The sequence below is a fragment of the Dermacentor andersoni genome, chromosome 4 (assembly GCF_023375885.2).
Source record: "Dermacentor andersoni chromosome 4, qqDerAnde1_hic_scaffold, whole genome shotgun sequence".
NCBI lineage: Eukaryota > Metazoa > Arthropoda > Arachnida > Ixodida > Ixodidae > Dermacentor > Dermacentor andersoni.
Window position 1 is genome coordinate 8,202,257 of NC_092817.1, and position 25,244 is coordinate 8,227,500.

At 48.6% G+C, this 25,244-nt stretch overlaps 1 protein-coding gene across 4 annotated transcripts in view; it reads left to right on the top strand.

The window, feature by feature from the left end:
• Positions 1 to 25,244, top strand: part of LOC126535941 (major facilitator superfamily domain-containing protein 6-like) — a 103,110-nt gene that overhangs the window by 64,778 nt on the left and 13,088 nt on the right. For 3 of the 4 annotated variants that reach the window (XM_055073358.2, XM_055073357.2, XM_072287734.1), the window contains exon 2: positions 4,212 to 5,717. In XM_055073358.2, coding sequence (XP_054929333.1) covers positions 4,212 to 5,717 — 1,506 coding nt within the window. Of the gene's footprint in view, positions 1 to 4,211; positions 5,718 to 8,746; positions 9,465 to 25,244 lie in introns of those variants that run through there. The other variant, XM_050182803.3, reaches the window with a different exon arrangement.

Here is a 25,244-nt window from a genome sequence, read left to right on the forward strand (position 1 = left end):
TGATCGTGGAACAAAAACGCATTGATAAGCTTAGAGATATAGTAATTGCTTAACACTCTCGAAATGAATAATTATAGCTTGCTATCGACATTGAATCAGCCTTTCGACAACAAGAAAAGGAATCAGTTTTTCCAGCTCTGAACATTGAATTGCAGGAAGTGCAAGCAGGCATAAAATTCTGCCACTATAATCTGTTTAGGAATATTAAATTGGAATAAACATTGAGACTTGCATTTTTACTTTCTCTGGCTGAGCAACCTAGTTTGAAATGACTCCCATAAGCATGTCGTAACAATGTTGATCTAATACATGTTAAATGCATGACTAGCTTAAGAAATCTGGATGATTGCTATAAATTACAGCGAAGAAACTATAATGTTTTATAACATTAATAATATAATAATAATATTTATTTCCACAAAACAGGCTAACCGTGAGCGGCGTGCGAGGATGAGCAGAAAGCCGAAAAATTCTACGGCAAGTGCGCCTGCCGTCGGCCTACGATCCTGCATTATGAAGAGCGCGTATTAATATGGTCTTCTTGTTAGAAGTTTCGAGTATACTACCAGCGCGAGACACAAAGTGGACGAGAAGCGTGTCTTTTATAATGCTGTGTTACAACGTACAGGTTTCTACAAAAGTGACGGTAACTGCTCGAAACATTTGATGCGTCGGCTTTTGCGCCTTTAGAAATGTTTAGACAGGGCTCCCATATATATATATTCGCAGCGCAAGCACGGCGATGGATGAACCAGGCTAGCGCTAAGGTTGAATTTCACAACACAATTTTCATTCCACGTCCAGTAATCACACAGATCATTTGAGGCTTCGTTCAGGGGCACACGCGGGCTTTCGGGTTGGTGCTTCTTGTTGCTTTTGGCGCAAGAATATGGCTAGGAGCAGGCACCACATAAGCGCAATTACGGGCAATATACACGCATCATTTCTCCAGGAGCTGACGCCGAGCACGGGTACCGCGAGGATCTTGTTGGGCTGACACGACAACTTCGTGGCAGCCGAATTCCGAATACTGCATAAGCGGTGAGGGTAGCTATATGAACTTGTCGATAGGTCATCTTGTAGATTGTTGTAGCGCAGGCAGAACGAAACGGTCATAGAAGGTAGATAAGACAACACACAGCGCTGAACCATAAAGAATCGCTGAACCACCTGCGAACAGCTGTTTACGTGCGCGATGTCGCACTGAACTACAGAAACCGCCGTCGCGCATTCCAAGACAAATCTTAACTAACGTTTTTAAATTAGTAAACGTACATATTATTTGCTTCTTATCAAGAGAAGTCAATAATATTATAGTGTAAACGTTTTATTCACTACAATAAAAGAATTATGCAGCGTGTGCCACGAAACCTGGCAGTCAGCAACCCTGGGCGTCGCACCAGTCGCATTGTTGAAATCGCAATCATGTGAAATGAGCCCTCTAAAAATCGCATTGCGACGCGTGCGACAGCACCGATTTTCGTCGTTGCAGTCGCAGCATGTGAAACAGCCAAAAGGCGAGTCCCCCAGCTGACGTCACCGGAGCACCGTTCGCAGCGCCACCATCGGTCGCGCACGAAGCCAATAGTTATCACATCCGCGAGAGTAGCATGCAGCGCTGTTGGCCTTTCAACGAAGAAGGAATATCCGTACGGAATGCGTCAGCGACAGGCGGACCGCTAAAATTGCTTCATGACAGGATAGTCCGGGTGACATGCAGGCCAAGTCGCAAGCCAGGATCCAGGGAATGCAATCACCAGCTGGTGATGTCCATGAGTTTAAATGTAGAAGTGTGGTGAGAACGAGCAAGTCCGAATAGTCGCCGCACAGCATCGGTTCTCGACAGCGACATTTGCACGCACTGGTCTTGTTGGTGAACCAAGCGCGCCTGTTCGTCTGCCCTGTCAATGCTAGTAATTCCACAGTGGCTCGGCAGCCACTGAAGTATAATGTCATGGTCGTTCTTGAAAGCTTGGTGGCCAGCACGTCTAATTTAATTTATAGCTGCTCACGAGAGTCATGTCTCTCTGATAGCATTCCAGAACAACAGTGGGGGCTATGAGAGACGCCCAGGGCGCTGTATTGAGTTTGACCACGTGAGCATCTTTAACGTCCCCCTAAAGTTCGGTACATACGTGATCTTGCATCAAGTTTAGTGGGCCGTCACGACGGGGAATCTAATTTTAGACCTCAGGAGCAGCAGCAGGAAGCCACTGAACAACCACGGCGGGTGCCTCACCAGCGAGAACGAGAAACACGTGATAGTGGACACGAACTTGTTTCTCTGCATTCCTTGATTCCAGGCACTGCTTTCATATACGCAAGACAATGCGGAAACGTTTCCTTGTGCACGTTTATTGGTTACGTTCCTCGGATGAGCGTTCGCGCCGTTAATACGCTTGCACAGCGTGCCCCCGATAACCAGAATCGCTGATCCTGTTTGAAAAGATAAAATTAAACGGAAGGTTCAGTTCGAGCAGCTCAGAACAAAGAAAGGGTCGTGTATGCATCGTTATACAATACAGTTTATCACAGACTTATTTGATATTTAACCTTGGGTCCTCTAAGCCTTCTATTCATGGATCGTGCATCCATGTTAACACAGGGACAGTGCTGCCAACTCTAGGTAAATTTTCTAGGATCTAGGGATGTTATGCCTTGTTTAGGGAAATTTGAAAATTTGTTGGAATGGAAATTTCGCGTTGAGGCATTTAAACAGTAGAACTGTTGACGTGATGGCGTATTTGGTTTCAGTTACTACAAATCACATTCACACTAGCATGTAACTGAAGCGCAGTAAACGACAAGGTGTGGATGCTCTGGGCCCTTAACGAAGTACTGTTACTGCCATTTTGCCGTTCGTACCTCTAGCCGTGCCGTCAATGCCAGTGCATTCTGAATGAAATATTTATCTGTAGTCGGCGAAACTGCAACACCAAACAAAGCAGCACGAGAAAATCTAGGTGTAAGCCTACAAATATACCTAGCTGTGAGCACGGCAAAGCGGTCATGGTGTTAAACAGTCGACTATAAACGCGTGTACTAAAATTTACCGGAAACCGCTCCTACGCCGAGCAGCTTTAGACAGTGCCCCAGTAGTCATGTCTTTGGCCGAGTTTTGGTTTGGAAGAAAGAAAAATGACCACATGCCAACGTGCTTCGCTGCAAATGACGTGTAAGCGCGTAAATGTGGGGGCGCTGCGTCAGTAAACACGCAATAAATATAAAAAAGTCACATTCTTTACATTGGCGTCAATAAGTGGCACGCTGTTTTCACACTGTTACATTCTAATGTTAGGGACGTCCGGCACCACTGTTCCTTACAATTTGAATAATAAAGTTTTGTTTAACTTGCCACTTTGCTCTACGTGCAAAGCAAGTCTGTTCTAAAGCAAAGTATAAACGTGCTCACGTCTTTTTCTGTGTATATGGAGACTTCTAGCAGGGGGCTCTGCTAACACAAGTCGTAGTGCGATATCATTTCAGCCTGAAACCATGACTTCATTATTTGTGTATTTTGCAGCGTTCTTAGAAATAAGTTAGAGCTGTAAAACTTTGAGTCTATTTCTTTAAACAACGAAAAGTTATGTTTAGAGAATTTGTATTGGCAAATTTAACCACATTTTGAAAGAACCTAACGAAATCCTCGAATTTTTTTATCCATGTTGGGGGAAAATAGTCTCGGAGGTTGGCAGCCTTGCACACGGAAGACTCTTCCGCCAAAGGCGAGATGCTGTAAATTGCACCTTGCATTTGTGTAGGGGCGTGGACCCAAGGTAAACGTCGAGTTAGCATTACCTTTATCATCACACACTTTTTCGTTTACATTACAACTGGTTGAAGTGAAGCAGCCGAGACATTCAGTACCTCACTCTTTCCGCGGCAGCCTACGTATGTTAGGAAAAGTTGTGCGTGCGAAAGAACGAACACGGGAAATAAAAGCCAAGTAGACGAAAACTGCGCTCTTTCCGTCTACCTCGTTTTTTTTTTCTCTGTGTTGGTCCTTTTCCTGTTTAGAACAAGAAGTTCTTAAGAGCTTATTCGTGACAAAAGAGAGCAGCAACAGTGCCGCTGAGGTTGTACCGGATCGAGGTCGCCCATCGGTACGTGCGCCTGGTGGCTTCATATCAGGCGTAGTCACGCGACCGTGGCAGCGCCTGTGAAATGCGCGCGGTACGGCTGACGGCGCGCCGCTCCCGTGACGTTCGCAGGTACGGCCTGCTTGCTGCCCTTCTTGACGGTGCACATGCGCCAGCTGGGACTCAGCGTGGAGGAAACGGCCATCATCTACAGCATCGTGCCGTTCGCCCAGCTTCTGGGGCCGTACGCGGCCACCTTCCTGGGCGACAAATATGGGAGTTACAAGTGCGCGCTACTGGGGAGCCTGATGCTGACGGCGCTGTCAGGCACCAGCCTGCTGCTGGTGCCACAGGCCCTTGGACCCCCCGTGCCACCGCCGGCGATCCACTTGCACTGCGGCCCGTCGCTGCAGCTCGAAGTGGTGGTGGACCACTGCGGCGACGAGCACGGTGCGTGTCCCGAGCCCTCGCCAGGACTGGCGCTGCCCGTTCTGCTCTCGGACTGCAGACCGGAGTGCCCGGACACGGAGTGGCTGCACGCCATCGACGAGACGGGCATCTGCTTCACGGACGACTACGGCAACAAGGAGTGCCACGTGGTCAGCGAGAACGACACGCTGGCGCGCAGTACGTCTCTCGGCCTGTACCTGCAGCCTGCTAGGGACCCCGACCTCCTGTGCCTGCACCCGGTGACGGCCATCACGTGGGAGAGCAGGGTTTTTCACAACGTGTCGTGCCTCAAGCACCTTCCGGACCAGGACCACACTAACTGCTCGCTCAAGTGCACCGTCGAGGACACGGAGGAAGTGGACGCCGTGTCAGCGGCCGACTTCTGGCACGCCGAGTGCACGCCGCCCGAGGGCAGCGACCGGCGCGTCACCATCTCGGTGTACTTCCTGCTGCGCATCGTGTTCCAGGTGCTCGTCTCCATATGCTTCACGCTGGTGGACGCCACGACCGTGTCGATGGTGCACGCGCACGAGGGACGCTTCGCGTGGCAGCGCTTCTGGGCCATCGTGGGCTCCGTGTCCTGCGCGCCGCTGTCGGGATTCTTCATCGACCTCAGCAGCGAGCACGTCATCACGGGCTTCGACTACTCGCCCGCTTTCTACATGTTCAACGTCTTCACGGTGCTCACGGCGATCTTCACGTATGTGCTAGAAATCCAAGTGGCCACTCCCGGCAAGAACGTCTTCTACAAGGCCCGACGACTCTTGAAGCAGCCGCAATTCCTTAGCCTCTTCTTGTTTGTGCTGTGCCTCGGAAGCGTCTACGGTTTCCTCGAGTACTTTCTGTTTTGGTATCTGCTCGATCTAGGCGCCGCCAACTACCTTCTTGGTCTGACGATATCCATCGGCGGGTTCGCCGGCTTCTTGTTTCTCTATGAAACCAAGTGGTTTATGGACAAGTTGGGCGTCGTGAATATCATTGCACTGTCCGGGCTGGTTTACTGCGCCAGGCTGGTGGGCTACTCATACATCGGCCAGCATCCGTTGTGGTGCATACTCTTGGAAGGACTTGAAGCCATGACGTTTCACCTTCTGTGGGTCGCCATCGGCACCTACGGCACGCAGATAGCGCCCAGGGGACTCAAGCCAACAGTGCAGAGCTGCGTCGGAAGCATCTACTTCGGCCTCGGTAAGCGCGTTTTTACGAGCGCGCGCGCAGCTTGCGATTACGCAGAGGCTGAACCACAGCTCCGGGGCTGCGTATCCGGGAGCTCTGCCGTGAAGCCGCCGGTTCCAAGTATGCACCCCGGTCGCCTCTTGTGTGTACGGTATACAAGGAAGGATGTCGTAACTAAGTAGCAGTGCGCAACTATAAGTTACTTATGTGTGGAAAACGCGCATTACTACTTATGTAAGCAAGAGTGTTGTGCAAAGACTGACGTCTGCGAACTTGCACCGGGCCCGGCCGGGTGCAATTAATCAATTAAGAGGTTCCCATTATTTCGGCTAAAAGCACGAATAATCGGAACCTTTAATTGATTAATCATATTTGTGGGCTTACATAAGTGAGCTAAAATATCAACTGACTAGATTTGTGCCGTAACCACCAAATAAAAAAAAAGCCATGTTACGGTCAATAGCCCTTAATAGCCCTTACCTGAGCGGCAAATTGTTTGTGAGGACACATACCAAGTGCATCAAAGCCACACAGAGGCAGTCGTGACTCCCGCTGCAGTGAGAGTGTTCATTTGACCATTTGTTCCGCTTCGTGAATTGAAGTGCAGCGCGCAGGATCTGATTTTGTCCTGATTTCTAGCAGAGATTAACGCACGCTTATTTAGAATACTAGGGTTCAGTCTGTGGTTCTTTACCTCGCTGTTTGGGAAGCGGAGCAATAACGTCTCTGCCGACAATTGCCTGTTTTTGCTCACGTGGCATCGACCACTCAATTGTGAAAAAAAAAAATGTTAACAGCGATTGAAGAATTAATCATTTAATGTATAGGTTTATCAATCAAATGCCCAGCCCTAACTTGCAATTTTGTCGCAACCAGGGGACGTTGATTGATCGTAATGCAGTCTCAAAGCAACAGAGGTAGAAAGGCCGTAGTAAATGTCTCCGGATTAGGCTTGATAACTGGGCGTTTCCAACGTGCCAAAACCTCGCCACAATCGCCGAACGGCCGCCGAGGCCGCGCATCCTATATACAGGTGGGCCGCGCCTCTTAAATCGAAGGGTCGCTGGACGTGATCAGCTGATGAGGCAATGGAAGTTAGTTAGAGAGCAAATGAGGCAATGTAAGTTAGTTCGTCGAGCAAGTTCGGTATGTGTGTTTTACAGCGAAGCTATGTGTGTACCTCTACCGTCAAGGAAATTTTCGTATCGTTGTGGTAAGCAAAATGCCCCCTATACGTGTGCATTGCACTATACCGAAGATAGTGCAATGCCGGGCCGACCCGCGGCGGAGGTGCAGTTCGCCATTAAAGGGCCCACATACACAGCTTCGCTAGTCAGGCGTTAAGCACTCCCCATACGTGGGCCGATACCGAAGATAGTGCAATGCCGGGCCGACCCGCAGCGTAGGTGAAGCAGGCGGTAAGCACTCCCCATACGCGGACATTGCGCTATACCGAAGATAGTGCAATGCCGGGCCGACCCGTGGCGAAGGTGCAGTTCGCCATTAAAGGGCCCACATACACAGCTTCGCTAGTCAGGCGTTAAGCACTCCCCATACGTGGGCCGATACCGAAGATGGTGCAATGCCGGGCCGACCCGCAGCGTAGGTGAAGCAGGCGGTAAGCACTCCCCATACGCGGGCATTGCGCTATACCGAAGATAGTGCAATGACGGGCCGACCTGCGGCGGAGGTGCAGTTCGCCATTAAAGGGTCCACATACACAGCCTCGCTGGTCATCCTTCTTCACAGAGTGGAAAGGCACTAAGTTATTTTTTTTTTCGTCGCGTGTTATCTTCTAGCCATCGGTCATATTTTCTTCGTGTATGTTCTACTAAAATGGCACTTGATTGGGCCACGCGTCGCTTTAGTGAGGTGTTGATTTGGGCCAGTTAGTTGCGTACCGATAAAAAGCGCACAAGACGCGGTCAAATGTCATATCAGCTTACGTATTGTTTTCAGTAGGAAACTGTTTCGCTGCTTTATTGCACGAGAGTTGGAAAGACATCGGAAGAGATTGTGAGTTGGTCGTTTAAAAAAGAACCACCGCCTTTTCTGTGGCTTTTTTTCCCGTGAGTCCGGTGTCCATGAAAGCGCAGGATTTCGTAGGCAATGGACGGTTAAATAGAGAGGGAGACGGCAAACGGAGTATCGACGTCCCCGACCTAACGGGCGAGTCCACTCTCGGGAGGCGCAAGCGAAGCTCGCAACGAAGCGTCGACCCTTGGGTGCCTCTGCTTCGGAGCTGCGCGCTTTTCGGCGTGGTGGACGTGACCGATAACTGGGCTCGCGGCGGACTCTGACCCGACTGTTTTCAGTGCAGGAGCGAACGAACGCGCCTCGTTGTCTGGAGGTGCTGCGCTATCGCCTTCGCCGACAGGTACGTGCGAGGTGGGAAACTTGCGCTGCGGAGTTAACGGCCTTGTTCTGCACGTGACGATAAGTCTGGCGCGCCCGTAGAAGAACCCACTTCCCTGCGCGACCCTTTATTTTCGTAACTTTTTTAACGCTTCACGAGCAACTCATACCGCCGCATACTTAAGCGTCAGTAATCTGTTTGTTTTGGAAACCGCCAGCTTTGTACAATGAAACCCCCCTTCACAACAGTGTTTGTCGCGTGTTCAGCAGTTAGGAACTTCGAGCACGCGTCTGTGTCTAGCTCGCACGCTCTCTTTGGCGGTCACGTGTGCGACCTTTTACAGAACATTCTGAAATCTACTATACGCAGTTACGGTGAGAGCTACAATAAATGGCGCGCCCTTTTCAACTCTTCTTACCGACGAGCGTAGTTTCGCCCTTAAAACATGGCGATAGGTGGCGTGTTACCCGCCTTTCATTTCATGAAATGTAGATTGCATACGTTTCAGATTTAATTTGTACTGAGATATAGGGACTGTTTCTGCAAACTGAACGTCATCCGAGGAATCAACGGATTAACGAATCATATGTACTCAATTACATTTTTGGTACTTCTTTAATTAATCGATTACTTCTTTTTTCCTATGCACCGATCCCTGTAGTTCAATTATTTATTTATTTTTCAGTAATCGGCGCATGCAACGAGTTCCCTTATTGACGAGAAGCTTTCAACAGGCAGCGCAGCTTGGATTTGGCGGCCACTGCAATAGCACGGAGCAACCTCGCGCTCGGATGCGCATGTTCGCGCAGGCGAATCCGGATGTCCCCCAGCGCTCCACCAGATGTTGACCGACGAAGTTAACTGGCACTGCTATGACTCGATAGCCGTGGACCATTCAGACGTTGGTGCTAGGAATTCGCCTGCGAACAACTTTTTCGGCTTTTTATTGGCCCTATACCGGGAACATCTTTCCTGAGCAACAGTAAACGTTTCACAGAGGACGCAGATGCGAGCATTGCAACCTTAGGCGCAAGGTGCTGGCACGTTACAGCACCGCCGTCCCCTTTATCGGGCACATTGAGCGAGCTTTCCGCGTCGCTGCTGATGTCTTCGCAACGAAACTAGGGAAGATAACAGACTGAAATTTTGAAAGGAAATTGTTAATGGAGATAAACAACGTGTATAAAACGCTGCAGTGGACGCAGCGAAACGACCAGGCCAGCCATCCATTTACTGTATTTGTGTTGCATTGATAAAAGCCGGGAGGAGAGTAACCTAAAAGTAATATATTACTTTGTAGTAATTCCTCAATTAATTTGTTCGCACGTGTAATTGACTACTGTTAGCAATATCATTTTTGCAAGAAGTAATAGCAATTAAAATTAATTACTTTTTTTCTCTAACGTGTGCAAGTCTGATTCAAGGACACTGTCGAGTACGTGGTATTATTTTATATGCTCGGAGCTGCGATCATCGCTACTGCAATCACACATTCCTCAATGCACTACACGGTGGAAAGCAGGAGGTACAAGTGCGCTTCCCTTCTGTGCAATAACTTCGCGCCATAATAACCAAGTCTCCCAGTTTGTCACGATATTACATCCAGAAACCCTGGCGCCTGAGGTTTTCACATTTGCGCGCCAACTGCATGGTTCCACAAAACAACTGCGCAAGTTACACATTTGCGTGTCTGAATGAGAGTGTACTAGACAATGGTCGAGTGGGCCAAACGGCGCTCGCTCGCTGAGGCTCCGCGTGTGGAAAAATTGTGCGAGGGCGCTGCGAGCGAACTGTATTCCAGGACTTACTTTTGGAAATGCGGTTGTTTGCTTTACATCAGGGGTACAATCAGGACTCGACGGGAACCAAAGGTCAGTGGGTCGCCTCGCATTGGGCGCTCACGCGAAGACTACAAATGAAGCTGTGCAGGATGACATGGGCTGGACTAGTTTTGAAGTGAGGGAAGCTCGCAGTAAAATTGAGTATGAAGAACGGCTGAGGAATATGAAAGAAAGTAAATGGGCTGGGAGAGTGTTCATGTATCTGTACAGGCAAAACATTGATTCACAGTAGAGGAAAAGAACTAGGAAGCTTACCAGCAAGTATGCGGCCTGTGGGGTGGGCAACACAGCAACAAGGAAGGTCAAGCGGAAAGTCAGAGAGGCTGAATTAATCTCATGGGTGGCGGCAATGGAAAAGAAACCTGCCATGAGTAACTACTTAAGAGGAAAAAACGAAATAAGGAAAGAAAACATTTATGATAACTCAAAGGGAAGCTCATTACTTTTCGAAGCGAGATCGGGATGCCTTAGAACACGCATCTATAACGCGAGATATAAGAAGGAAGAAGAAGCATGTGCTTGCTGCGGTAAAGCTAGGGAAACTACACTCTACACTCTTAGGTAAAGTTACACCCTTTGGATTGCCCCTTCTGCCACACAACAATAATCGTCATCTGCCTTGATGCGTTTCCTTTCTTGAAAACGCCGTGCCCGCTACTATCCTGTCGGGAATGCTATCATGCTGATAACGCGCATGCCGTTCGTTACTGGAAAGTACCGGGCTCGCAGCGTTAAAGAAAGGAAACGCATCAAGGCAGATGACGATTATTGTTGTGTGGCAGAAGGGGCACTCCAAAGGGTGTAAACTCTTCTCAGAGTGTAGTTTTAGCCAGGTAAACTGGTATTTTTAAGATAACACGTAACTTTTGTCACTAAAGCCGTCAATTTGCAACATGAAGCTACGTAAGAAAATGTTATTGATATCATGTCATTTGACGCGCGCTTCTTGTTGGTGGAATATTGATCAGGGGATATGATCAAGGAGAACAATATTACCGTGAAATAAACCAGATTCATTAACCGCTTGGCGCGGAAAGATGCAGATGACCAATGCACCTCTAAATAAATCTAAGGGTGCATAGACATGTGATCCACAACATATATTCAAAAGAAAGATTATCAAATAGTCTAAATGCACTAGATGAAAAAAGTGAGAACTCCCGACCGGAATAAGAATGTCTCTTTTGAAAGCTGCACCAGCCCCAGGTGAACCAATGGACTTGCCGAGAAAAGGACTCAAGGCAATTATTGGACGTTAACATGAACAACAATGTTAGGGAAAAGACGCTGTCTGTGTACTCAGACTGAATCGGGGAGACCGGGAAGTCTTTACCAATGTAATCTCCGTGGCTCGTCTGGCGATCAGCTTCAACGGGCCAACAGACGAAATGAAGTAGAAACATATAGTCTAATCGAGTGGTATTTGCTATTCAGATCGTATCCGACTTGAGGATTTACCATTAAAGATTATTGAATAGCCGTTTGCGTTCGAATGTAAGGAATAACAGCACTTTTGAAGTCTCGAAGGTGAGAGGCGGATGCAAGTGAGTACGAATGATTGTGCCGCTGGAGAGCCGTGGCTGTCGCGCAGAGGTTCCTGAGAGAATTAACGGACCCGTGCTAATCGGTCCTGGTGTACAATTTCCTAGCTGTCAATCAGCATAAGCGCCCCGTTTAGGGACAGCCTGTAAATCTGCAAACTTGATTAAGGCAAGGAAAACATTTTTTTGACAGTCCCATTAAAACTGGGTGCCCAATGTAGCACCACACTTGTCTTCTTCAACGAACACGGCAGATCTAGAAATATGTTTACGTGTATGTGAGACATGCCGTTCCTCTAAATGCTTCATTATTGTCGTTATAATAGTGCAACAGATAACTTTTTTTTCTTTGTTTTTGATAATAGTACTTCGCGTCAATCTGAGTAGAGGGCGCTGGGTGGGGCAGATATGTTTTATTTGTTTGAAGTGACAAGCAAAAAGTTTACATAAGCTTTTCCATCTGCGGTTTCGCAAGACCTACTGATGAAAAATTCTATGCACAGATATACACACTAGAGACACATGCTGCTTGAAGAACAAGAAAAATTTTTGTTCTCCAAAGGGAACCGAACAGCAACGTAGCAGGATGAAAGCCGATACTGCGGCCGCAATGCACGCGCAGTCACCGAGTGGCATTCAAAATAAAGTGAAATAAATAAAAGGAATGCATTTATTCCGAAGGCATAAATACATGTCATATGCAATTATAAACAGTGTTTGAGCGGTCTGAACGCGTATACCAGCGCGCGAAGCAGTACGAATTCCGACAAGTATCGCCAGCAGTTTCCAACGGCGCGGCCTTGATGCCTCCCTATCCAATTCGATCGCAGCGCCGCCACAGCACTTTTCGTCGTCGCGCACCTCACTGCAAAGCGTGCCCCGCCCCAGCCGCTAGTGCCACTCAATCGTATTCTAGTACACTCTAGTCTGAACCAATTGAGTGAAACATACAGATGACGCACTTGACATTGTTATCGGTTCGCGACCAGCAAGCGATTACGCAGTCAACCCACTAAATTTAAGTAATGTTAATTATTCAAGTTAAATTCTGAGGTTTTACGTGCCAAAACCGCAACGTGGTCAACCCCGTACTCCGGATTAATTTCGACCACCTGGGGTCGTCTGCACCCAACGCAGGGAGTACGCGTCTTCAGGCTGAGCAGCACAACAGCAAAGCTGATACGCCACTGCGGCGGGTCGCCAAATGTCAAGTAAAGCCGCACCACGTGATATAGGCTTTGTGGTTAAGTTTAATTATGGGGTTTTACGTGCCAAAACCACTTTCTGATTATGAGGCACGCCGTAGTGGGGGACTCCGGAAATTTCGACCACCTGGGGTTTTTTAACGTGCACCTAAGTACACGGGTGTTTTCGCATTTCGCCCCCATCGAATTGCGGCCGCCGTGGCCGGGATTCGAACCCGCGACCTCGTGCTCAGCAGCCTAACACCATAGCCACTGAGCAACCACGGCGGGTTTGTGGTTAAGTTTGCCGTAGCGAAAGTGCCGAGCCACTTTCGAAAATGCGGAGCCACTGAAACAGTGCCAAGCCACTTGTTTCAGACGAGAGGATGGATCTAGTTAAACCTTGGAACGAGCCGAATGATCTTGTGTAAATACAGAGCTGAAATAGTGTGTGCACGACATGCAAAAACGCGTAGTTAGCAAAATCGCTCTGAGCTTCAATCGGTATGGATCAGCGGAATCAGGTGGAAGGCCTTGAAACTTTTGACGATATTTTTGTGAACTTGTCTAAACTTGAGTTATGTTTTTCTGGACCTTACGGGTTTTCTCTCAGCGGTTTTAGTGCGTGCATGCCTAGTAAAGGTTTGCATAAATATCATAAGATTTCTTTCCCATCTTTTTGGCTAGACTTCCGAATTTTAAGTTCGCCGTTATTCACCTCTTTCGGCAATCAGGCGTGTTACAAAAATAACAAAGGATCTGTAACTTGATGCGTGTTTATCACGCATTAGCATGTGATCGCGCAGACGGAGGCAAGCGCTTCCGACGGACAGCAAACCGTCTCGACAATTCGCACTTTAACTACTGTTACACGCTGCGTATAATGCGAATATGTATGTGCACTGAAGTAAAACCGTCGTGTTAAACGTCAATTGCTTATGCGCGACCGAACAAGTTTGATTAAACGCATAAGAATGTCGGTGAACACCGCAGCAGCACAATAAAAATTACATCGACCACATTGCGGCTGTAATGAAGCTACGCAGAAATTATTTAACTGTCGTCATGGCGCCGCGGTGACATCGGAGGACCAGTTCAGTACGTTCTATTCTTTTTTTAATAGCACTTCGTTTCATTGGCTATTCAGCCTCCACTTTTGTTGTTCTCATCTTGTTTTTGATGCTACCTGCGCTACAACCATAAGGACAAATTCTTTTTTCGGTTCTGTAACGATGCCGCTTCCTCCGTTGTCATCTGCTGTTTTCACCCCCCCCCCCCTCCCCTTTCTAACAGCCGGGGTTCTTGAATACGGACCCAGGCGGTTAGAAGAGGGGGGGGGGGGGATGCAAAATCAGATGACTTAGCTCATCCGATTTCGCTAAAACAACCAATCAGCGCGCGCCTGACGGCGAACTATCGCCGAAGTGGATCGTTTCAGGATACGGCCCCTGATCAGTTTCTAGAAACTTCTGCTTAGCTGCCTGACAGCAGGCTTCACCGCAGTAATACTAATGATGCAGTGAAACCACACGCCGCAAAATAAAGTTATCACCGGAGACCTGGAACTTGCTAGCTAGCATTCACCGTATATTCGCTCCATGTAATTCTTTCGCCTTTGGCTGCATATGCTTTCTGTTCATAAACTACAGGGAAACTCAGGTGGCGTTATCCCAATATCCACGTGTTCTTGCTCTCTCTGTGTACGAGAGAGAGAGAGAGAGAGAGAGACTTGCTTATTTCACCGAGAAAGCCTCGTATAATAAAGCACTACAAACCTCGTATAACACATAAGAGTAAAAACGAGGGTGGAGTAATTATTTGCGGCAATTCTAATTACGTGACGAACGTTATCGTCTCGACGCGCATTGCGCTTCTACATAAGCTAGCTGTAACGTAGAGTCATCTCGGAACACTCGGGGGAGAGAGAGAATCAACTTTTGAACTGAGCCCTTAGTGACGGTTGGTGCGCGCTGGCACCAGATGGGGTGGAAGCTTCTTCTCAGGTCCCATATGCGTCCAGCAGTTCCTGGCCCCTAGCCGCCAGCGCGAGCTGGGTCGGTAGGTCGGGGCTGGACAACAAGGTCTCCCCTTTCAGGTCCAAAGCCAGTATACCCCGGGGCGCGTGCCTCGTTGCTCTTTTAATCACTCGGAATCATCGTTGCTAACGGCGGTATGACACTTGTGAACACTTGTCAAAAATTTGTCGCAAAGGTTTTATTTCATTTATGCGCATTTAGCTTCGTCCACAGACTTGCTACAGCCTCCCCCACCCCATTTCCGCTGAAGTTGACCTCGCTGGCATTTGTAATTATCGAGCCGGGGCAACGAGTTAAATTCTGCGCCACTATTAAAGCACACTCACAAGGCTCCGGAGCGCTTGCATGCAAATCCACAATTACCAACGTACTTTGAACTTTTCCTACACACCAACATCACCCACTACCTGGCCCCCCTTAATTTCTTTCACAAAACATAACAAGATTCAAAGCCCCTTTCTTAAAGAAAGATGGTTGAACGCGAAGCTTTTCCCCAATATAAGCTGAATCAAAGTCCAAAGCCAACGACCACGCAACAAACCCAAGAGGTGCTGAACGACCCGATGCTATGCATATGTGATTTGATTGCTTGTTTAGAAATGTATTTTCCAGATCCTAATACAAGCCCGTGTTTACGCGCGCTTGCTGTCTCCGATAAGTAGGGACGCTCAGTTAATCGCGACAGGGGTGGTGTCATACCTAGCAGGCGCAACTTGCGCTTTGTGCACATGCGCTACTCTTGTCGAGCTCGTCGCTTCACGCCGTCATCGGGCACTGACCGGTCGGCGCTGGCACGGTACTGCGTATGTAAGCTGTTGTGTTCTACGCAGATGCGTAAGTTGGCTTTCCTGCAGTTCGTTTTCGGCGCTCACGGACGAATCAGTGAGACATAGAAATATCGCTTTAAAAATGGTGCCTCGTATACTTCATCAAGGACACCGGGCGAACCATGCATAAAGCACCGAAATACAAAGCAAGCTGTTCCGGCACCAGTTCTTGGCAGTGCTTCCAGACGTGGATGCGGTGGCTTCGATAGATCCGCTGTGCCCTGCGACGCCTTCTCTGCTTGCGCGCTACTGCTCGCGCGAAGAAACTTCTGTCACCACGTCCAGCAAAGAACACGCAGCGACAGGCGAAGGGCCCATACAATGAGCTCATGCGCGTCTGATACGACGAACAAGCGAGGATTAAATAATTTTTAACGCCCTATAATTAAGTGAGAAACGTTGAAGTTTTGCTACACATTTCCCTTACGATTCCTACGAAATGTCAACCTTTTCCAACATCGAGCTCCCTCGGGCCACGAGGAAACATGGCGTAAAATGGCCATATAACGCTTTCAAGCACTTGCTGACGGAATTCCTTACAAAAGCTGTATTTGGTCCATATATTACATTTAACTTCGCCCACAAACTTTGCATAGCGTAGGAAAATCGACCACATTGGTGTGTGTGTGTGTGTGTGTGTGTGTGTGTGTGTGTGTGTGTGTGTGTGTGTGTGTGTGTGTGTGTGCGCGTGCGCGTGCGCGTGCGCGTGTGTGTGTGCGCGTGCGTGCGTGCGTGCGTGCGTGTGCGTGTGTGTGTGTGTGTGTGTGTGTGTGTGTGTGTGTGTGTGTGTGTGTGTGTGTGTGTGTGTGTGTGTGTGTGTGTGTGTGTGTGTGTGTGTGTGTGTGTGTGTGTGTGTGTGTGTGTGTGTGTGTGTGTGTGTGTGTGTGTGTGTGTGTGTGTGTGTGTGTGTGTGTGTGTGTGTGTGTGTGTGTGTGTGTGCGCGTGCGTGTGCGCGTGCGTGCGTGCGTGTAACGCGCGATTGGCAATGCCTCATGTTTGCGAAACTGTTAACGCTAATGACGTGTAATAGGGAGAGTCTCAGTGACCAGACATTGACAGAACTTCAGGACGCGTCATTCTCGTACAGTTGGGAATGAATGAGACGCGATGATCAGTGAACGCGTATATCTCAGTGCCGTCTGCGTTGTGTGGTGAAAAAAAGAGAACTGTTTGAGCATCGTATACCGGGCTTAAAGGTATAACTGTAAATGAGATACCAGCATGTTCTTACCATTGCCGAAGCTGCGTGTGTACCCTTTGCACACGGGGATTGTACAAAAGGCGACCCACTAAAATTATCGCGCTTTATCGCACATCACATGGCTCTTAAAGCAGTGAACGTTCTCGTTTGATTTCTTGTTATACTTACCTTTACGACACGAAATTTAAGTTCTGATGGTGCACAAAAGCACGCGAAAGTGGGTCTTCTAAAGTCAAGAGCAGCAAAGCGAGGCAGTAGCCATGGCGAAGTTACCGCGCAACGAATTATGTATTATATACGCTTCGTGCATTCGCATCGCGATGACAAATGGGCGAAATTCACTAAACTATGGTGAACATCCCTAATTAGCAGAGTGGCTTATGAACAATGCTCTAAGGGAGAGCTCTGGATTAATTTTGACCACCTGCGGTTTTTCACCGTGCACCTAAGGCACAGTAAACACTGTTCTTGCATTCCGCTTCGTCCCCCCCCCCCCCGGAATTTAGGCGCCACCACAGGGTATGGCTAGTTGCAGAAGAGGTTAATCGTGTATATCGTTGAAGATTAGAGTGCAAATTGACGCAAATTAAGTACATTCATGTCAATGCAATCCAATTTTTTTTTCGAAGACCCGTCATTTCAGTAAGTTGTCACCCGGCACCGGGTAAATGTTCATCTTCCGTGGTAAAATATTTGCTCTACACGAGTAATTCAATTATTGTGGCTGTTTCATCTACGCAGAAGGCATTCTTAGCTATTGGCCTCGAGCTCCACCACTGGAAATGCTGGCGCCACCGTCGGCGTGACGTGCTATTAGGAATCACGTGGGCATAGCGGCCGCGTCGGCTGCTTCGGGAGCGCCGCAGCGAGCTGAAAACGAGACTTTAAGTTCCCTCGTACGCTGCGGTCCTCATTTAGTGGCGAGATTTTCCCGCTTCGAGTGTCTCCTTTACAACGCTTGAAAGCACTACAACAGGTAGTGGCTGCCTTTGAAGGCGCGCAACATGGCAGGCTACTGCTCGGTGCCGCAGTGCCGAACGTACGCAACGGAGCCCGGTGTCAGCCTTATACATACGTAGCCGCAGGACAAGAAGTTGCGTGAAGCTTGGCTCGCGAAACATAACACCGGCAAACAGTCATCGGCTACAACTCGGGTATGCAGCAAGCACAGACGCGAGGAAGATTTCTGCTACGGCGCTGGGTCTGTTATGTTCGGAAAACGCGCACTGAGAAGCTCGCCCGTTTGGTCTATGAATTTGTCGATGCTATAGATACTGGCAAGTTCACTGAAGTGGAAAGGGAGCGGTAAGAAGCACATTAAAAGAAAGCATGACATATGGTCATGTTTGTGTTATGAATCAATGCACTGGATTACAAAAAAGAAGCAGCGGGAAATCGCACGCTGAGAACACCGATAAACATACAGTGCGACGCAACTCGAGAAATAATATTGAAACGTCCAAGAACTTAGAAAAAAGAAAAGAAGATTGAATCGTCGCGACGGCACATCACAGTCCCCTAGGCGTCGAAGTCTCTACAATGAAATTATTTTTGAAGAGCTCTGATAGCGCCAACGCAACAATGGTTGCTTGTATACTGTCAAATGCTCATATTCTGCGGCCTAAAGCTCATGGCACGGTGCGAAAACGCGCACGTGGCGAAAGCGGTACAGTGCGCGGACAAGCATGCAGACGCGCAGTCGGTCGCTGCATTGAGGCTTCATTCTGTTATGCTCCATTTAGTTATACAAACACTCTAACAACATATTTCACATAGTTTGCTCTCAGCGTTTACCTACCTTTCACGCGAGAAGCCGGTTCGGGAGACTCCATCGCGGCGACCGCGCGCAGTGGCGTTCACTGTACGTATTCGGTAAAGAGGTAGCGCCTGTAAACGATTCTGTGCTTTCAGTTTGCCCAAGATTATTTAGACAGTAACAAAACTTCTCTCGTTTCGAAAGTACTTACACAAATGTCCGGGAGAGCTCGCGCGTGGTGTTTTCAGTGAGCGCTGACAGCAAAACCTATGAGAAGCGCGCCGCATGATCCCTCGTACTACGGCAGCGAGGCGCTTCCGATAGATGGCGACTCCGTAGCTCCTCGCCGCCAATAACGATACGTTGTCTTACCAAGAAAAAAAACGAGGACGGTTACTTTATAAGCGCAGTTCGATGATGCTGTCACTTGAAAAATATAGCAATATGCAAAAGTTGCGATAGCAGCTTAGATACAAGCAGCGCTTTTATGCAGAGAACCGGTCGGCTGTATATGTTTTTTGCCAACCAGCGCCCACTTCGGAGGTGCGGAAGATGGGAGGGGCACTCGCAGTGACGTCACGCCTTGCGCAGACAGGGAGAGTTCCATCGAAAGCTGTACCCACTGAAAGCAGTGTCGAGAGAGGGAGGAGGATGAGTGACGCCGAATTTTCGGCGTCACTCCGAGATAACTTTTTTTACTGATCACCAAAAGTCAGCGCACTCCTTTATCCGAAGTAAACAGCCTGCAATTTACTTTTTTTTTCGCTAATTAGATGGGCAATAATTTGGGTTTGAGGATTTTTGAGCACTGATATGAACTGAAAGAAATATGAAATATGAACTGAAAGAACCATCAAGATGAAGAAAAAATAGCCTGTGATATAGCTAGAGCTCGTCTACAGCACAAACAAAACTTGTTTATTTAATTCTTAAGCTCGCGCGTTGCAACGACAGCCGAGCGACTTTATTTACAGTAAATATTCAATTTAACTGTTTTAGCTCAGCCTGCCCAACGTCGAGCTGTTGCACTAATTCTTAAAAATAAGCCCATCGGAATAGTTGAATAGATTAACACGTAGTTGCTTCGTATGTATTCATGTATTCTGACAATTTCTTTGTTTTCATAATCGCCATAACCAGCCTGAAACATTCGGCACGAGAAGCACCACTACCGATTTATTATACACATTACAGCACTGAGCACATACATTCATGTTCCGTATGCGAGTAGTTCGCCATCCATAGGCACGCATTGTAAAAAAATTATTGAGCCTCCCACTCTCCTCTGAAATCTTTTAATCTCATTCCCCCATCCCTATACAGAGTAGCAAGCCAGCGGTTGTATACGCGCCGGTAAAATTCTCTGGTTTTCTAATAAAATCTATCTATCTATCTATCTATCTATCTATCTATCTATCTATCTATCTATCTATCTATCTATCTATCTATCTATCTATCTATCTATCTATCTATCTATCTATCTATCTATCTATCTATCTATCTATCTATCTATCTATCTATCTATCTATCTATCTATCTATCTATCTATCTATCTATCTATCTATCTATCTATCTATCTATCTATCTATCTATCTATCTATCTATCTATCTATCTATCTATCTATCTATCTATCTATCTATCTATCTATCTATCTATCTATCTATCTATCTATCTATCTATCTATCTATCTATCTATCTATCTATCTATCTATCTATCTATCTATCTATCTATCTATCTATCTATCTATCTATCTATCTATCTATCTATCTATCTATCTATCTATCTATCTATCTATCTATCTATCTATCTATCTATCTATCTATCTATCTATCTATCTATCTATCTATCTATCTATCTATCTATCTATCTATCTATCTATCTATCTATCTATCTATCTATCTATCTATCTATCTATCTATCTATCTATCTATCTATCTATCTAATTCAATTCAAGTTTATTTGCATCTATACATGTACGAGGGACGTTCTGAAAGTAAATTTCATCATTCATTTCCACACGGAATCTTTATTGCAAGAAAAAATACACCATGGCATAATGAACTATACACCTTGCACTATTTTTTCGCATAGTCGCCACCAAAATTGAGACATTTGTCGTAGCGTCCAATCCGTTTGAAGAAACCACTCTGGTAAAACTCGGTGCCCTGCGATGCAAGGAATTGTCGCACAGGCTGCTCCACCTCAGCATTGTTTTGGAAGTGACGTCCCGCGAGTGCGGCTTTCAATGCAGGGAGCAGGTGCCCATTCATACCCGATAGCAGGACGCACTTCCATTGGCGACCACGTTGTCAGCACACGTCTGTCTGCCATCGTGATTTGTGCTCGGAAATATCGGGCACGCCGGTATACTGCTACTCTCTCTTCTTCGGCCCTCTGCGCATGCGTCACTCCTCCTTCACTGACGCTCCTTCCGTCTTTGAACCAGCAACGGACGTGGATTCTTAGGGCATTGTTTGTTTCACCTGGTGTACCATCTTCTCTTAAAAAAAATGACGAAACTAACTCGTACATCCACATGTTTGTTGCTCTGGTGGCACTCGCTGCCACTGTGTAAATATTGCACATAACCCCTTTTTGACATCTCTCTGTAACATATTTGGTGGAGGCGTGGGATATATCCGAAGGACACCACGAAGCTTCGCAGCGGACATCTTTTGGGTCATACAACCATGCCGACTGAGCGGCCCGCTGGCTCAGCCTTTGCTACCACAACATAGGTTGTCCTGACCAAGCGCCGAGACCCTGGTACCTTCTCCGGTACTGACTCCATGGACGTCGAAGTCTGGTTAACCGAATACGAGCGAGCCAGCAAGAACAACCGGTAAGACGCGACCATCATGCTGGCTAACGTTATCTACTACCTCAAGAAAACGGCCCGTGTTTGGTTCCAAACACACGAGGATGAACTGACTTGTTGGGACACCTGCAAGCAAAAACTACATGAGCTCTTCGGGAACCCAGTGAGGCACCAGCGAGTCGCTAAGAAGGAACTTTCGTGCCGGGCCCAATCAGCAACTGAACCACCTTTCGTGTACGTTCGGGACGTGTTAGCTCTGTGTCAGCTGGTTGACAACAAGATTCCTGGAGCTGACAAAATGAGCCACATACTTGAAGGCATCGTCGATGACGCCTTTAATTTACTGATATATAAGAACTGCTCGACCGTCGACGACATCATAAAAGCGTGCCGACGCTTTGAGGAAGCGAAGAGCCGTCGTGTCACGCAACAATTTGTGTGGCTCCCTAACACCGCCGTTACCTCAACGTGTGAGGACGTCCAGCCGCCTGCTACCGAAAGCTTGTACTGTGAGATTGAGATCGCGTCTCCATCTGTTCCTCAGGCCCGTTCTTGTCACGAGTCCCGCCCGGCAGTATCGTTGATCCAAGCCGTCATGCGCGGAGAGTTGACGAACTGAGGCATTCATCGCATCAGTGCTGTAAAGCCCTTTGCGGTCAGCAATTTCTTTCGACCTCCTCGCCTACAGTCGACCTATCCCGGATACCGCTATCCAAACCAGTGACGCACGCGTGATCACAGGCTAATATGCTTCACCTTCAATGGGATATAGGCTATATTTCCCGCCATTGTCGCTATCGCTGGCCATCGTCACCTCGTCCCGCGTACCGTTACCGCCCGGAAGACAGTCGGTCCTCTTCGTTTCGTGCTCGCAATGGCCCACCGCACCCTGATGTTCCTACCTCGACAGAGAGAGAGAGAGAGAGAGAACCCTTTATAATGAAAGGCAGAGATTTTAGCCGGCCTAAACTCCACACTACGACCGCTCGCCATCCCCGCAGAACGGGCGTTCTGGCTCTCCGCTGCCCCGTCGCTCGCCGCCGCCATACCCTCGTCATCCATCTTCGGAAAATTCACGAGTGCAACTCCTGGAGGTGATGCTGCCTTGGCCAACCGACTCGGAAATCCTCTGTTGACCCTTGCTGCCCGACAAAACCTTTTGGGCGTTGTGGGGATGCGCGACTCTCACGCGTCCCCTGATATCTTGTTTTCCCGCATAGCTCCTGCAGTGCGGCTTCGCCGCGTGGCCTGGCACCCGCGGTGGTCGGAGTGGTACAAGCGCAGTGCGAGAGATGGCGCGAGTGTTGCGCTGCTGCGGGGTTACTTGGGTGCGGGAAAGACAAGGGGCTCCCTCTTTTTGGTTCGAAACAGCAAGCAGTGCGGACGTGCCGTGCCGCGTGTGCGCCGATTCATGCTTCTGCGAGACCGTCTCGCGTGGCCGCCTTCGAACGCGCCACCGTTCGCATGACCGTACACGCGAACGACCAGGCGTTGGGATCCAGCATGGGGCGAACATATTCGCTCGCTATCCGGTCGGGGTGAGTCGGTCTTCTAGATTTGTCGCGCGCCCATCGGCATGTTTTGTGGATAGCAAATCGGCCAGCAGGCATTGATCTATGAAAGGTGCAATAAATGCCCGTGTGATTGTTTGCACCACTGTGTTGTCGTTCCTTTGTCCCAAGAGCACGGGAGGAGAACCCCCACGTAGAGTGGACGCGCGCCTGTTTCGGCGCTCATAGACACTGAGGAGCAACTTACCTGTCATGAGTGCTCGCCTTTCTCGTCGTCTCCGCAAGGTTCGTACGCCTGCCACGTCGCCTATCATTCGCGTTGCCGACGGCGGAACTCCCTGCGTCGGTGGCATGTGCACTGCGCGTGTGAGCTTCGCTGGCCCACCAGACCTCAGTTCTATCGCCATTCTACAAAAGTGTCTCCATGACGTCATACTCATCCATGACTTCCTGAGCACCCATTCTGCCCTCATTGACTGCTCATCTGGCCTTCTACAGTTGAAACTTCCTTCTGTGCCCGACCTCAACACCGAGTCGCCATCGCGTTTATGTGTCGGCGAGTTTGTTTGTCTACGACCAGCTACCGCGACGTATGTCACGTTGACCTCAGGGCCCCTGTTTGTGACGGTGACTATGTGATTTTCCTCTCTATCGAAGCTGTTTTGAGGAGTTGTGTTGCGCTCCCTCACTCTGTTGTGACTGTTGTGGAGAACCGGGCGTGTTTACCTATTCTCAACTTTGGACGCAGCCCACAATTTCTTCCCGAATAAGGCATCACGTTGGGCAGCATGTCATCTTTAGACGCACGCGACCCTCTGACCTTGACTACCGATGCTCCAATGCTCCACAGTCGTCACCTGCAAGCCAGGGCACGCGTATTACGCTTGACGACCCTTCTGACGGTATGGTTGCCCCTGACCTGTCTCCTTCTCAGTCCGATCTTCGCAGCTTGTTAGCACCCTACCGCAATTTTTTTTTATTTTCCTTCGCCCCATATTCGCCCGACAAACCCATCGCATCGATACTGGGGATGCTACACCCATCCTTAGGCGCCCCTACCGAATGTCTGCGTACGAACGCCGTGTCATCCAAACAGAAGTTGGGAAAAATGCTGACTAAGGACATCATTGAACCATATGCGAGTCCTTGGGCGTCCCCTGTGGTGCCTGTAAGAAAAAAAGAGCATCTGGCCCGGTTCTGTATCGACTATCGCACTTGAACAAGATTAGAAAACAGGACGTCCACCTTTTGCCGCGAATAGACGATGCACTCGACTCTCTGCATGTCGAAAAGTACTTCCATAGATCTTCGGTCCAGCTATTGGCAAATTGCCGTTGACGAGCAGGATCGCGAAAAGACCGCCCTCGTTACACCCGATGGGCTCCATTAGTTTAAAGTCATGTCCTTTGGGTTGTGTAATGCCCCAGCGTCATTACTCCTCAGGACTCCCTCCTTCGCTGGTTCAAGCGGTCTGCTTGCTTATGTTACCTTGACGCCGTCGTCGTTTTTTCTCCCCCATTCCCCAGTCATCTACAACGACTATAGGCTATTTTGCAGCTATTTCCCAACACCCGGCTTCAACTAAAATCCCCCAAATGCGATTTCGGGCGTCGAGAGATCACCGTACTTGGCCATCGTTTTGATGCGGCCGGTATCCGACCTGACCCTGCCAGAGTATGCGCGCTGTTACCAACTTTCCAACGAACCATTCTTCGGAAGACGTGCACTAGATTTTTGGCCTCTGCTCTTTCGTCGCTCTGTGAAAGACTGCAGAGATAGCATGGCATTTTACATGCCTGCTAAAGAAAAACGTTGCCTTCACCTGGGGTTCTGCCCAAGCGTCGGCCTTTTCGCAGCTCATTGAAATGCTCACTAAGCCACCTGTTCTGGCTCACTTTGATGATTCTGTTCCAACGGAAGCCCATACAGACACCAGTGGCCATGGCATCAGCGCTGTTCTGGCTCAATGTCTACGTGGTCAGGACTGTGTCATTGCGTATGCCAGCCGCCTCCTTTCCGCCGCTGAGCGGAATTATTCGATTACAGAGAGTGCCTCGCTCTTGTTTTGGCCGTCGCAAAATTTCGCCCTTATCTGTATGGCAGGCAATTTACCGTCGTCACAGACCATCACGCTCTCTGCTCAAAGTTTCCACGGGTCGCCTTGGACGCTAAGCATTACGGCTTCAAGAGTACTCGTATGCAGTCACCTACATGTCTGGCTGTTGGCATAGGGATTCCGACTGCCTTTCCGGCTACCCCGTCGACCAACCGGAACCTGCACCGAGCGACTACAGTCCTTGTGTGCTTGCCATCCCCGAAGTCTTCATCAGTGCTGCTGAACAATAACCCAGTCCTACGCAAGATTATCGACCTTTTCAACTCCCAGGTTTCTGAAGCCTCTCTCCGCCTCTTTGTGCTACACGATGACGCTTGACAATTTGCTTTGTGACCTCTTGCTAGTGATTT